Raw genomic sequence first — 16,082 nt, forward strand, 5'->3', positions numbered from 1 at the left:
TTGTAAAAGCTTCGCTTTTGAATTAAGTATGATTTAGCATGACCAACAAACAGTATTTTAAAAATGGAAGAAGACAACCAGGCTGCATCCTCCACTTTATCTTATTCCAGGCACATGCATCCAATTTGACTGCAGGTTTCTGATTATTGATGATGATTCAGATGTGATGAGTGCAACAGGCCCGGCTTTTCTCCATGGGGGGCCGGCGTGTTCACGCTGCTGCTGACCTGAGGTAAACACTACATGTGCCTTGCACTCTGGAGGCCAGAGGACCCAAAGGTCATAGCAATTTGTCAGCGACACCATTCCGCTCTCTCCCCCTTTCTGATGGTCTGCCACTGTCTATTTGTCACTCTTAAATGACAACGGAGTTGCATCATACTTGTTTTTCCTGCAGCACTGACACAATGCTCCACCACCTCTACATTGTGCAATATCACACTGTGAAAGCGCAGCGTGGCCACTGCAACAGATAAAAATAAACCAAATGTAGAAAATACAAGATATTCAATTGGGGGAAAGTGCGTGTTAAAGGCTGAATTTCTTTAGAGCAAGGCATGTCAAATGAATCCATTACCACATAAAGTAAATAGATTCTTCTGTAAATGATTTGGAACATTGGTAATGGGTAAAGACCTAATGGGAATCCTGGTAAAATAGCCTTTGGGGAGCCTGGGAAAATCTGCCTCAGTGAAGTGGCCGGCTCTTGGCCAAAACCCTGTGTAGAGGGGAAGGGGAGGGGGGGGCGTAGACTTCACAGAGATGACAGAAAGCGAGAGAGGGGGAGAGAGGCAGACAGACAGAGGAGGGTAAGAGAGGGAGAGCGAGCAAACTCTCAAGGAATCTCCACCCATGGATGATGTTAAGTTCCACTGTTGAGCATAATCGCGAAAAAATGCTGAAGACTTGAAAGGGCTGATGATAATGCTATTGCTGTCCAGTGATCCAGCACGGTCACAGGCAGCAGCAGCAAGGCACAGCGCTGTACTACTTCCTATACTGCAGTCCGCTTCGGCGAACACGGCGGCTCCCAGGGGATTTCACATGGCTGACCTTAAATAAGTTTGGCTTTGATCAAAGTTTAGCACGATCAGTCCGCTTGCTGCAGATCAGGGGATCAGGGAGATGAGACCTGGGCTAGGAGGTCCTGGCAAAGACTTCCCAAAGCTCCAGTGCACCCTTCCAACACTGGATTATGTTGGGCAATTAAGGTAATGAACTGGCTAACGTAACAACGCATAATGATCCTTTTTATCCTCGTCCTCTGAGGTGCCTCTTGTCGTTTCTCTGACACGTCTTTCTCTGTATCGCTTAAAAACAGCTTTGCTTTCTGCTTTGCGTCCTGCTGGTTGGTGTTCCCAGTGCAGCAAATGATACCACAGGTAATTCACGGCAAAAGCAAACCACCACTGGGGGGCTGTGCCCGACTAAAACAGACAGTGCTCAGCAGCAGGAGTAGAATAGCGGCGCTCTCGTTAGGCCAGATGAGTGTGCACAGGCTCGGTCGAAGGAGCGGAGAGGGGAAAGAGCGCAAAAAGCACCTGCGTGGACACGCTCACCTGCGCTCACCTGCGCTCGCCTGCAGCGCTGTGCATACGGGGGAGCGACCAGGCCTCGCATCTATCTGTGTGGCGGTGAAAGCCTACATTCCAGTTCCCCCAATCAACCTCCCACCCCATCAGTGCACAACTTGTCTGCCTGCTCCCTTTTCATTTGAACACATTTTCTAGCCAAAAATTTCACTTCAATCTCACCTCATCTCTCCATACTACATTAACCCCTGGCAATTGCCTTCCAAATGACCCCATTAAGCTGTAATTGCCTCAGCAGGCCTGCTCCCTCGCTTGTAATTCTGTGCAGCGAACCCACCAGACGTTCCCCCGGCATTGTTTCATGTTCTGGCTCCCATCAGCCAGTTCAGACACTGACCCCCCTCCCTCCCACTTCACTCCCCACCTCCTCTCTGCTGTCGTGGCCGGAGCTGTTGGTGCTCACCAGTAGCGGTGCCACTGGCAGACTCTCCTCGTCTCCACAGTGAGCTCACACAGGAGGCGCTGTGCCCCCACTTCCTCCTCAACAGCTACGCTCACTGTCAATTACATAAGCATTCACTGCAAGAGGCCGAAGCAAAATAAACCTCAACCTCCTGTCGTGTCACTCCCACACCTTCGCTTCATCAATCCGGTCCACGCACAGCGCCGTTATCTGTGTGACTCGTGATGAACAACAAGGCCACGTATTTTCTTTGGCCGTTCAGAATTTCCCTTCACGTGTCAATTACAGGATTAATTGTGGCATAATATCCGGATGCTAAAGCATCATATCTCTCCTCAGGTGTCATTAGGATGCTGTTGGGTGCGGAGAGTACAGCCGGCGAAGACACCCGCCGTGGCACCTCCCGGCACAGCTTCACCTTTTCCGTTCCCACTAGGGAGCCGATGTCAAGACCGCTCAACTTTTTGACGAAGGCCTCCGCGGATAACTAACGCACAAATGCGGATAGGTGGAGAAAGCGATCCTGACAGTGATGTATTGCAACTAGTTGCAGGTGTCAAAAAGAAGATGCTCCGCCAGCCATTGGCGTGCATGCGCTGTATATATGCATGCATGCACACGTCTGCGCCCCTGCATGTTTTTCCGAATGCGCGTCCCTCTGCACATGGTGTACGTGTACAACGGGTGTGTGCGCCCGCAGACGTGCGATGTGTGTGTGCACATGTTCATGATGCCTCTAAGCCTTTACATGTGACCTGCTATGGGGGGACTCTGACTAATAATCCATTCAACACTCCCTCCATCTCAAGCAGCACATCCTCCCTGCCGCCCATAGCAGATTGGTTAGCTCATAAAGGCTCACACGCTGCCTCTGTCTGCTAGTCGAGCTATAGCATAATCACAGCATCTTCCAACATACATTTTAATTCATTTGGAAAAGCGCTTCGGGAAGTATGGACCACCACATCGACGGCATACAGTTGCATCGATTTCCCCGTTTTACTCTGCAGTGATTTACTGTGATTTTAAATGTGGCTTCTAAATTAATTCTAAGCCTGAGATGCACAAGCTTTCTCTGAACACACAAACCCTCAGAAATGCTTTAGATCATTTCGCTCTCTCGTTGCCCGTTTATTTAAATTCATTCTTTTTCCTAAGCAAATGTTCCCAGGAATATCAAGGTGTTTTTGTTGCAAAGCTCTAACTGATCCAGGGGGATTTGCTTCCAACAGCCTGTCTCTCCCTCGCCTTTCAACACAAAACTCTGCGCTCCAATCAAAATGAACCACCAGGGACCCCCCTTCCCTCCCCCCTGAGCTACGCCTGCTCCGAGTGCTGTGATAGCAGCCTCTCTGCCATTGATCGCGGAGTTTAGCACAGAGCACGCATGCCACCGTTAGCAGAAAACAAAGACCTCTCTCCCTTTAATAGTGGCGCACGCCGCTAATGCAGCTAACGTCTTCTGTTTCCCTCCGCCCTGAAGAGTGAATGAAAGAAAGCAGATAGCAATTAAAAAGGTTAACTAGGGTCCACGTCTAGTCACAACTCATCTTTTTCACGCAAATCTTTTTACCTCATAAACAGATTGATATCTTTTCGGGGTGCACATTCATTTGCCACAAGTGATAAAAACACGCATTCATGTCTTACTTCTAATTGTGTTCCACGTTGCAAATCTAATTGTAGACACTGAATTCAAAAAGGAAACGCAGCTTTATTGATCCACTAACACAGACCAGGAGGATCTCATGAATTAGGAATGAGATAAATCACCATTAACCCCAGAGAGCCCAGCTTGTGGTCGACCACTGACATACCGCACTGATCTTTTTTTAAAAAAAAAAAATCCTGGCAAAGCATAAAGATAACTCTTCAATGAATACAGCATGTGTCTGTTTATTTAATCAAGGGCTGATTTACTTGTGACAGAGAATAAATTCTTCTATTTTCTGTGAGCCTCTATAAAATTGCCATCATTTTTAATTAATTCTTAATTAAAATATATTACACCACAGCTTCTACCCATCTCTCTTGATATTCTAACATAATCAATTCAGAACCATTTACATATCATTAATTAAAAGCTTTCCTCTCTCATCCTTAAAATCATAATGAGGGCCGATTCCTCATTAGTAACCTATAAGGGAGAAAATAACAATACAGTAGAGAATGGATGGCACATTCCACAGTGAGTCCTTTGTCTCGGAGTTTCTGAAAAGCATTTTTTTTACGCTTCTCAATTGGATTTAAGAATTACTGAGTCAATTTTGTAGACTGAATGAGAATAAGTGAAGCAACACAGGCTCCCTTAGTGTTTATCTGCGCCTGCACGCTGCTTTACACAGTAAAACAAAGTCGGTCGCATAAGTCGAATTGAATTTGGACTAAATTCTATTTTAAGGACTACAAAGTGGAATTTATTATCGCGTTTTCAGCTTTTTTTAACAAAGCCGTTAAATATGCAGGAAAAATTTGGAACTAAAAGTTTTGTCATTTGGGAAAAATATTTAAATCCCTCACAGTTACTGTACATGTGAATCTCACTGTGTCCTCTAAAAAATACACTTGTGAACAACGATGCTGGACCAGAATAAATAAATGTCCTAACCTTGGACTTTGTTTGCAGTGAACCTGCAGACAAATAAACATGGCAGTTTGCTCCGAGTAATAAACAATTCTGCGCGAATATAAAAGCCGTTTCAGTACTTGTTGATATGCCATCAGGCTGCATAATTTAATTCCACTGAACATTTTAAGTGCGTCTATGCAAACAACGGCCTCAGATCATTTATTATCCGGACTTTTAAAAAAAGCCTGCACGTGCGCACTATCTTTCCATCTTGAGCTCTCTCTTAAGGAAGAGTAATAATATCAAGTAATGATAGGTATTGTTATGCCGAGGATCAGGCATATCCTGATTTTTATCGCCCGTCTCTCACAGGTGCTCCGGCGCTACTTGTCAGGACTGCATGTCTGGGTCTTCCACATGTCAGATAAAAATCGCTGCACTTGGTGTTTCGGCAGCCTGACAGCAATTTATTTGAATGTTTTGTCACACTGGTGTTGGTGCATTTTGTGTGGGCTGCTCACCGGAATGGCAACAGCTCGTAGCATCCTGACACTTGCACACACACACACACACACACACACACACACACACACACACACACACATCTGGACTAGCACAGATGCATACTGCATGTGTTGCATTTCTATTTTGGATAATTAAAACCTGCATATGTACAAAAATAAAAATAGGTGGTAGCGTTGGCAAACTGAATGTGTTCATTAATATTTAACACCCAATAAAGCAGGTGAGAGCACGTCGTTAGCGCTCGTTCTCCTTTTAAAAATATACATTTTCATTTACACCTCCATGACCACACGCACTACCCTGTATGAACCCAATATAAAAAGTCACACGAGCCGGTGAACAGGCTGCACGGGGGTGAATCCACAAATAGTCCTGGAGAAAAATAGAACATATTTATCTGTAAACCCACATTTTTTAAAAACTTTTCTCCAGAGTTTCAGTAACATCTAAATAAATAACACACTTTATTCAAAGCATGTTGAGCACAAGCCTGACTGTAATCTCGTGATCCTCTGAGCTGACATGGAATATTGAGTAAGTTAATGAAATCCTCTCAAAGACAGGAACTCTATTTTTACACCATGATAATTAAAGTACGACACAGTTATAATTTACAGCCCTCGCTTAATTGCATAGGAAAAGTAAAATGGGAGAGGTCTATGAGAGGAGATTAAACGTGTGTGTGTGTGTGTGTGTGACTGTTCACTCAAGAAGACTGAACGTAAAAGAGCTTCCTGAGCATCTAAACAACAGGATTGTATCTTTTAGCATCATGCAACGTATCAAAGATTAGGTAATGAAATATGCACTGTCCTATTTCTCTGCTAGCGGGCCCTTTGACAAATCGAGTACAATCCAAAATCTCCATAAATCACTATTAAAGACAAGTATATCATCACCAGCGCATATATCTTCCCGAGCCTGACCTGTAGACTAATGAGAAAAGGCCCGGACTATCTTGTCTGATTAATTAATTCAAAATGTCGGCTGTTATTCAAATGTGAGGCTGGTGTTATTTGAATAACACTTGACAGCGACGCCTGAAGAAATAATTTCTGGTTTGTGAGGCTGCTGCGGCATTACTGATGATGGCTCATGGAAATGTTAGACGCCGAGGAGTATTTTTTCCCTCTTCGCCAGTCCTCTCTCTTTCCCTCCCTCACCTTCTCAGTCATGATAGCTCCAAGAAGTATTTCATTACTTCAAACACCCCCCCCACACACACACACACCACCACCCCCCCGCCCACAATTATGGCTCTTACCGTTTTTTTCCATTGTCTGGCCTTTCTCTGTGTTTGTATTCCCTCCCACAGCCAGCCCAGATCTACAGGGCAGCGCTTTGGCTCTGCAAGAGACATGCTGGCAAAGAGGAAGGTCATGGTTTTTACAACTGCAGCTCCCCAACGCTGACAGCCCGCGCTGCCAAAGTGACACACTCTGTTTGGCTTTCCCACGTTCATAGAGCTCCACAGCACTTCGTCTTTATCACGGAGCACGCCACACACACACACACACACACACACACACACACGTTTAATCAGCCTCAGAGCTGCATTTCCTGTCAGCGTGCAACAAAACGATCACACGTACAGAAGTAATCACAAAATATCGCACACACACGGAAGCGGAAACGATGCCGGTCTGAGCTGCGTTTTTCCTTTTTCTTTATTTTTTGTTGCAAAACCCAGTGGGTGGGGGGCGGGGAAAGAAGGCACTGGAGAAAGAAAACCATGAACGTACGTGCTAGGGCCTGAGGGCAGTGCACACCCCTCTATCGCTTCCCTCATCAAGCATGGATTCTAATCAGGGCTGGGGAGATATAAGACGCTCAGTCATTAAATAAATTAACTCTGCCACTCCATGCTCTCCTTCAGCACCCGCGAGAGGCCCGCCGTGCTCTGCATACTTACAGAGGCTCCGAGCAACACGCACATCACCTTCACGCCACAACCTGGCAGGCGCCTGCCAGCGCGCGCACACACGCACACACACACACACACGCACACACACACACACACGGGTTAAGAACTAATCTTGAATATTTAGAGAAGGAGAGGAACCACACCTCCTGTCTCTCCACGACTGATGTTCACTTTCACGTGGAAAGCTTTTACATAATTGCATTAAAAGAGCCAAAACAACCCTCGGGACACTTCCTGCAAAGAATACAGGTGCGTCCCACAATTTTGCAAGAAGAAATCTGAGCTGCACGAGCGATAAATAACCTCTGAGGACCAGCGCTGATTCGCAGGGCTGGTGAGACAGCGGAGACACAAGTTTTCTGAGGATCTGTGCAGTGTGCTGCCATTCATCAAGAGGAAGCAAGTGCAGCGACGAACAGTAAGAGAGCTCAGCGTCGGCTCGGATCACTGACACAAACAATCAAAGCTGACACAGTCGTCGTATAGCACCTGCCACTCCGCCAGCACAAATAGATCAATATGAGGGGAACTCGCTCACTGTTTAAAACTCATATCCTCGCACCCACATCATCTTCCAGAGCACCGTGATGTAAAAGTGCATACTTAATACATATCAATCACTCTGACAGAGGAAATGCTTATTTGAGGAGCCAACGTGAGGCAAATGCGCCGCGTCAGCACAATGTCCGTTGTCAAAACTTGCCATTTGAATTTTCAACCACATTGTGTGGAGACAAATGTCCTCAGAAATCCCTTACATTGCAATTTATATCATTTTAATGCACGCTTTAATTCTCCATTACTTAGAGAGGAAGTACCTGGGAGGGTGGAAACACATTAGAGAAAGTAAGAAATGAACAGAAGGGTCTGGGGATCTCTCTAGCAGACACAATTAAATATTCATGTGTCTCCTCCTAGGACACAACAGATACAGATCATTATCATGGCAACAGCACACCACCATTTTGTTCACACGTTCGGCTCTGAATCAGTGTGTGCGTGCGAAATTCCACGTGAAAAGGAGACTCCGTTATTAAAATTAGAGATGATCACTTCAAATGATCCTGCACGGGTTAGGAAAAAAAAACATATCTGTAATTATCAGCGCGAGATTCAGGCTATCAATTATTGCAGCTAAACACATGAGCAGTGTGGGAATGTCTTTGCGAAGGTGCACAGGTACGTGTCTCTTTGAGCCACACGCCGTGGGACAATGCGCTGGCTCGCCATGTTAGTGAATCACTCCAAAATTCATTACGAGCTCTCAGTCCTTTCCTGCCTCCTGCTTGAGGTAAAACCAAGAGAAGAATAGCAGTAATGTACTCTGGATGACCTCCCCTTTCTAAAGAGAGGAGAAACCAGCCTCTTTTTTTTTTTTTTTTTGCTTTTCAATCCCCATCAAAGAGGAGCAAAAAGGAGGGACAGCATTCCCCCGCTCGCCGTCATTAATCATAGCTTTCTGGGAGCAAGCGCATATTAATTTCTGTCATCCCAAACATCATTTGGTATTGTTATGCCACGGCTTAGTCCTCATTCACCAGCAGACGCCGGCCGTTCCTCCTGGTTTGAGGGAAGACAGGGCCTGTGTGGCTGTGTTTCAGAGCAAGAGGCCTTTATCCCTGGGGCTCTGACACCAATTAAGCCATTTCACCGAGAGACGAAAACAGGGCCCGCCGTTTCACTGTAACATGAGCCAGCACCTAGCTGCTGGCCCCTCGCCATCTTTCCATTACTCCAGGCACAGAAATGAACTTCAAGGACTTAAGAAAATAAAAAGATGGTAGCGGATGGTCATACTCTCCGGACGGAATTACAAATGCGGGAGTTTTCAAGTGTTTTGCACTGATGAACAGCAGCAGCAGTCCTGCTCCACCACGACTGGCTCCAGTGACACGATTATTCAAAATTATTTCCGAAACATGTTTAAATTCACAAACAGTATGAAAACATTGTGCGAGTATAATGCCACCACTGATAAGAAAAACGCTCAGTGTGCAGTTCCCTTTATATCGTTTTTCCCCCCATAGTTGCCTTTTGGCAGGCAGCAGAGTGGAGCTTGTCTCAGGGCTAAAGCAGAATAATGCAAGGTTTGTTATGAATTAAATATTAGAAATCTTAACACAGCAGCCAATAAGAATTATTTGCCTTATTAAAGCAGCAGAAGACGCTGATTAAAATTTCATTGCATTGCAGTCTTTTTCCCATTTCTGCCTTCAATATATCATTCTAATGTATGAAACATGTGGAACAATGGCATATGGAACAATGGCAAGAGGGGCTTCATTTTCAAGCTCGTAAATGAGGAAAAAGTCAGCACAGATTTCTTTTTTTTCCCCTGTTTTTTGGAAACAATCTCGTGTAAAGAAAAGAAAGGTGACAACAATCTCATTCTGCTTTTGTCAGGGAACAAGCCACAGACTGCTGCAGTGTCAGAATATTACAGATAAGATTTCAAATGTGGACATTTGCTGACTTCTGCCTCTAATTCCTTCATCACTTTATCTACAGAAATCCATCACCTGTGGGAGTGACATCTGCACACACACACACACACACACACACACACACACACACACACACACACACTGCAAAACAGTCTCTAATACAGGCATTTAACAGCCTACAAACATTCAAGTAACAGTTCATCTATCAAAAATATTCAGGTTAACTGAGCAAAAGCAAAAATAGTGGGGAGAAAAGCAGGATTTTTTCAGTGTTCCTGCACTCACAAATGATGGGTCATTTAGTTGTCCACATGTAATGTGTACAGAGTAAATGAACATCATGGTGTCTATTGTCCCATGAGGAAAACTCTTCCCTGAAACACTAGAGCTAATGAAATAGGGACCTATAAATAGCAGAGTCATTACTGAGAGAGGACTTGCTTTGCACCAGTCTTTCACTCTAACCCTTTTTACACTAATAACCAGCTCTATAGCATTACATAGACTCGGCCATCGAGTGACACTGTAATGAACATCACGACACAAGACGCTCAGGGAAAAGTTCATGTGTTTTTTTATCTCTTTTCAGCTGTAGATTAATGAGATTTCATAAATAAGTTATTACTGAAAGTCGAAAGTATGCTGCCACCCCTATCAAAGAAAAACACCTAATAACACATTTGTTTCTCATAATCACGAGTGCATTAAAAGTTCTAACCTGCTTCTGTGTGTCTCATTAAAACAGGTTAATGGATTTTTAATTTTTTTTTTTTTTTTTTTTGGTGCTAAACATCATTTTGAAAAAGCACAAATTTGACCTTTTTTGTAATTCTGCCTTTAAAAGATGAAATATTAAAAGTGTGTGACATTAGCTTTACTGAAAGCAGCGAAAACTCAATATTGCAACTCGCAACAAAAAAAAAGGCACATTTGGTTTAACTATGCCCGGCAGTTCAAAGGTCTTCTACTGTTTTGACAAGAGTGCCGCCCTGTGATGCATAAAAAAGAAAATCTGTGCAAACTCACGCTGGCAACAAGTTGTATCATTCACGTCTCTATTTACATAATTTCCTCAAATGGACACAAAGGTGCAGTCTCTTTCTGCAGGGGGTCATAGCTTCTCCCTCTCTGCCTCAGCTTTGCTCTTTCACATTCACGACAGACAGAAGAAAGCAGAGTCTCCACCAGCCACGCTCCTACTGCTGCAAACTAATTTCAATCAATCCTTCCTTTTTGCATCCCAAGCAGCCTCTGCTGGCTGCCACCGCCTGAAGATAACTATTTCACCACCTCTGTCATGCCTAATTAACAACTCAGATGTACAATTCAAAAAATTTCGCAATTAACCTACTAAAATATTGTTGGAGGATGCTAATTGTTATGCCAGTTGCCATAAAGTCTCATTTGCATAACGTATGTGCAAAAAACAATTATGAGCTGTTGATCGCGCAGGAGCCCGCAGAAAACGCTCGGAGCCACGGAGGGGGAGCGAGGGAGACGTTTGCAAGATGGGGGCTCGTGTGTGCAGATGGAGGGACAGCACTGCATCATCGCACGAAAAAGCAGATCTGAGGAGCCGTGTGTGCAGATACCAGGCAGGCAGCACCGGTGCAGAGGCGTCCATCTCCACAGCACAACGGCGTTTTCCCCTCCAAATCAAACTGAGATGTACACTCTTGTTTTTTCCCCTTTCCTCTTTGTCTGGCTCTCCTTCTTTTCATCTTTGCTGATGGGGAAATGGAGGGTATTTGGGAGCTACTTAGATAATAGCCACATCTTCCCCGGTCCCCCTTGTGCTTTAGAGGAGGAAGCACTAGTGGCCCTGCCATTGAGCCAGTCAGGAACCCAGCTGTGCGCGAGCTATTCGGCACAACACTATCTAGTCACTGCAGCCGCATCGCTGGGGCTCTCTGAGACAAAAAGCAGCCAAAGTCAATTGTCTCTCCTGCTGAATAGCTTTCTGTTCTCTGTCATGCATTTACTGGAGCTTTTTCAGCATGAAAAAAAACCCTCATAAGGTAGAAAAAAAATAAGATAAGATATATTTTGTTCCCTGGCTTGCAAGAAGGATTCTTTTATTTGAGCTGCTATAATAATAATAATAATAATAATAATAATAATAATAATAATAATAATAATAATAAATTTGTATTAATAATAATAACCCAATTGGAATGAGAGGGGTCATTAACTTTGTCAGGATACATTGAAATTAATGTTCCCTGCAGAATTCAGAAATGCTTACCTCCTCAGTCCTAACTCTATTTACTCCAGGTAATGCTTTTAGTCAGCCTTGCATGTGGTTAATTACAGGCTCATCCTGAACTGTATTTAATTAACACAGTCTCTCCTAGCTGAGCATTACATATATCGCAGACAAACAATAACCACACTGTACATGAAAGCACGTTTAGCAGTTTTCCAGGAGCCAAATCAAACATGTGCAACGAAACACCGACATTGGCTCGGACTGTGAGTGTAGTCCCTCCCTAATCCACTGCTATAAACACTGGGTCGGAGCATTTATCAGGCTGAATCTGCCACGCTCTCTCTCTCCCTCCCCTGCCTCTCCAGACCCCCTGTTTCTGAACCTGATGAGTCAAAGGTCAGGAAAACAACAAGTCAATACGCAGCCAAAAGAAGCGCCATGCAGCTGAGAGAGCTGTGGAGAAGGCTAAGCCTCTCTGTGGCACTCCGTGATTTAGCCTGTAATAGTTTTCTGTAATCTCTTTCTATTGATTAAACCTCACATCAAAGAGGAGTCTTGCTACAGAACCTCTCTTTTCCTGGTCAGAAATACCATATGGAGGTAATCTTTCACCTTTGTTATTCTTGCCGCTCCCACTGCTGCTGCCGCTGTGAGCCTCTCTTCCAAGCATGAGAGCAAGACAAGGGAGTAGCCAGCAGGATAAAACAAACCCAGCACAGAGGAATAACTGCAAAACTCATCTGAATCGCAGGCAATTTTCACTCAATGCATTCATTGTCCTCTCATGCAGCCTACGGGGAAAAAGGTACAACATGAATGCATCCTTTGTCCTGAAACAGCCTGAAACACGAGGGAATGAAACATTTAATTGGCATTTTTTATGTATGTACCAAAAGAAAAACATCACACGCTGAAGGACAAAGAACTCCACTTGCCAACTGAATCTCACATTTAGCTTATCTAAATGCAAAACCAAGAAAATTTGGGGGAAAAATCCCTCCTGCTAAAAACACTCAATTTAGTGACAGGCAAATGACTTCATGCTGCCACTTAATCTCATTTCTTGCATAATGCTCTCTAATTAGCATATCAAAGTGAATTAATACTTCTAGGGCATTAGCAATGCAGAAATATGCTGTAGCTCTACAGTAACAGTTAGAAGAGTGCCAGAAACTTCCAAACACCCTGAAAAGTCTTCAAATCATCTTGCTATTACTAGAAAAAGCCTTTCTTTACATCTCCTCTACAAAAAGACAAAGAAAATCAGGCGTGAGATCGTCCTCGCCCCTTTCGTTGAGTCTCGTCACAAGATAACGTTTTTAACGTAAACACTCGTAAAGCTTTGAAGCTGAACCCTGGACTCGCTGTCGGTCTGAGCACGAGACAAAAAGTCTGGATAATATGATACATGTGCGCAGTAATTACACCGATGATTCTTGGACCGCTTTCAGATTTATTATTAAAAGTCATTTTCAGCCAACGGTGGATCCCACGGCTAAAAGACAGCGGCCCCTGGGCCATCCGAGCGGACATGAAAGGGACAAGGAAGCCCTGCGAACGATGCTACAGCAGCCAGTCAAAGGCTCACTGTGTGCTGGAAAAACAGGCCGGTCAACAAGGCCACCAGACCAGCTGAGCTCTGTCAATGGCTAAGAGGGGGAGGCTGTGACTCTAAACCACAGGTTAACCATGCACACACACACACACACACACACGCTGTTCTCCCTCTCCTCCTCCATCTCATCTCTTCCTCACACACACACACTCATTCCACAGTGCACGTACACTCTTTCACACACGTACACGTGTTCATTTAAAATTTGTGTCATTTTCATTTACTTCTTCGTGCTTCTCTGAGGGGCTCACTTAAACCTGCGAGCCCCCATCCCAGCAGAAACACAACACATCTGATTAAAGACTTTTGCAGGGTAACTGACACCTAACAGGATTTTTAAATGACTTAACTTTGAGAATAAAATCACTTGTCTGCTTTTTTTTTCTACAGTTGCAACAGTGCTTCGTCGCTTCCCCATCAAATCAGCGACAGCAAACCAAATGAAAGTGCATGTGATGTGCGATCTGCACCCTTTCTCGCTTTGTCTCTTTCTCAGTCTAAACTCAACAGGCTGACGCACAGCAGAGCGTCTCGGCCACGCTGTGGACCCTCCGCCTGCCCCTGTGGACGCCACCTGCGTTGGGGAAGTTCATAAACTTTTATGATCTCCGCCGAGCCAATTTCCTCATAAACTGCACAAAGGTCACAAATCTGACACGTCATCAGGTTTGGTAAATTACACCCAAACCCAACAGCACTGTTTTCTTTCTATTCTTATTTTTGCCTCGACTGAGAAACACACAAATCAAATAAATAGTGATGGACAGCAGTTTGAATATCTGTTCAATTCAAACAGAACAATCACATAAATATAAGGCATCACACACACAGCCTGGAAAAAGACGTTACAGCTAAAAATCAATTAAGTCTTCATTTAAGGATTTAAAGGGGTGCAGTTTGCTATGTGTCCTATGATCAGTGAGGGAAACGAGTAGAAACAGCAATCTGTGGGTCCAATGGTGACCCTTTTTTTTTTTTTGCAATATATCCTAGTGTGAGCCACAGGAAGTTATAAGAGACAAAAACATTGAGTATAATTTCAGCTGTCTATCATATATGTGTACACACAAAGTTTTCAACCATAGAAATCTGCAGACTTGATGTTTATAAAGAGCAAATGTGCAATATGCAGCAAAAAATTTTTTTTTTTCAAATTTTTTTTTTTCAGTCAATTTCCTACAAGCTGATTCTATTGTTTGCATTTTAGCTTTAATGTCCACATTTGCAGGAAAGGAGTGTGCACACGACTGCAATACAATTACTGGCTGACAGCGTCGTCGCCTCCATACGCTGAAAACGTGGCGTTGTTGTCAGGTTATAAAGCATGAATTCACTGTGATCTCAGCTATGTAGAGCATATGCTGCGGGAGTTCCCCATCCTGTTCAGTGCCAGAGTGAAAGCTGGAGCGCACTTTCTGTTTAGATCCGAGCAACCGGTGCTGGAGGAGACGCTCCAGCACGAACAAGAGCATCTTCAGCGACAAAAAGCATCTACCTCTGGCTGCTTCTGCGTGGCACCGTGACATATTTAAAAAAGTGATTGATTAATAGGGGCAGAGGTCCCCCTGTAACCTGGATGCAGGCTGGCATCAGGTCACTGGGAGGTAAAAAAAAAAAAAATCTCTGTGTGGCTCCAATATTATTTTTCTTTGCGTTCACATCAGAATATTTTTGACACAAAGATCTTACCTGTCTTTTCTTTGATTTCACAGAGAACGCTGAAGAGTGCTGGTTTCATTCTGTGACAGTTCAGTCCATGTTTCCTGTTTCAGTATAAGACAAGAAATAATACTGAAATAAATTCACTGATAAATCACATGTTAGATATTAACAGGTAAATAGATTATTTGGGATATTAACTTTGGTGGTCACTGTCATGCCTTGCAATGTCCCAACCTGCACGTCTCTCAAAAGTTATCACTATTCAGTAGTTTTAAAAAGGTAAAAAGATTTTGATGAATAAAATGCTCCATTATAAATCTAATTTATGTGATGAGCCTTCTGGCTTGAATTGCATTTTTGCAGCACCAGCTTTAGTTGTGCTGATAAATGGACGTTTACTACAGGACATGTGTGCACACAAACTTTTTTGGACATGCTCATTCAGGTTCACGCAGGCAGTTTAAATAAAATGCTGCTGTTCCCCCAGTGACAACTTTCTCGTGTGTTAAAGCTTTGCGAGGCAGTAAATACACCTTAGTGTGAGATTATCATTAAAGCCACTCCAGCCTATTGTTACACATGGGGGAGTTTAGAGGGCCACATCTCAATAGTGGTGCGTTCAGCGTTTTGAAGGGGGCGAAGTTAATAAAACATATAAATCAACCAACTTTGCTTGCGCCTCGTCCAGACTTTGATCAGTTATGGTCATTATTTGATGGAGAATGTCACCAATGTCTTGTTTTCTTCCCTCTCCGTCTGTCCCATCGTGTCCATGAGGAGGCGGCAGTGCCATGCCTCCTTGTACCGAGTGGCCAGCCAGACTGACACCGCCGATCGACTGCATGATCCGGGCTTGATCGTCCATAGTAGCCGCTAAAGAGTCTGTGCACTGAGCCACACAAATTGAAAAACTCATATACGAAATCGGCTACAACATGTGCCGCAGACGAGGGGGGTTGATGTGAGATTCTTCCCGCAACAGAGCACACACACGTTTCTTTTAAAAAAACAACAAAATGCCTCGCAGTGGGGTTTTTAGCGTAAATCTTGTGTCCAAGTTGTCGCTGTCCTCTCGCTTTTTTACGCGCGGTCCAAAGTGCCACAACGCGCGACTGTGTTTGTAGAAAAATGCATGAAGC

The 16,082-nt window shown here is 44.1% G+C and overlaps 1 protein-coding gene across 1 annotated transcript in view; it reads right to left on the reverse strand.

Annotated features, from left to right (window-relative positions):
* The window catches only part of pbx3b (pre-B-cell leukemia homeobox 3b), a 54,613-nt gene extending 38,805 nt beyond the window's left edge, over nucleotides 1–15,808 (reverse strand). Inside the window, exons 1-2 of the mRNA XM_041936941.1 lie at nucleotides 15,612–15,808; nucleotides 14,971–15,044 (exon numbers count right to left, since the gene is read on the reverse strand). Coding sequence (XP_041792875.1) covers nucleotides 14,971–15,044; nucleotides 15,612–15,808 — 271 coding nt within the window. The remainder of the gene's footprint in view (nucleotides 1–14,970; nucleotides 15,045–15,611) is intronic.
* Nucleotides 15,809–16,082: the final 274 nt, after the last annotated feature.

Source organism: Chelmon rostratus, chromosome 5 (assembly GCF_017976325.1).
Source record: "Chelmon rostratus isolate fCheRos1 chromosome 5, fCheRos1.pri, whole genome shotgun sequence".
NCBI lineage: Eukaryota > Metazoa > Chordata > Actinopteri > Chaetodontiformes > Chaetodontidae > Chelmon > Chelmon rostratus.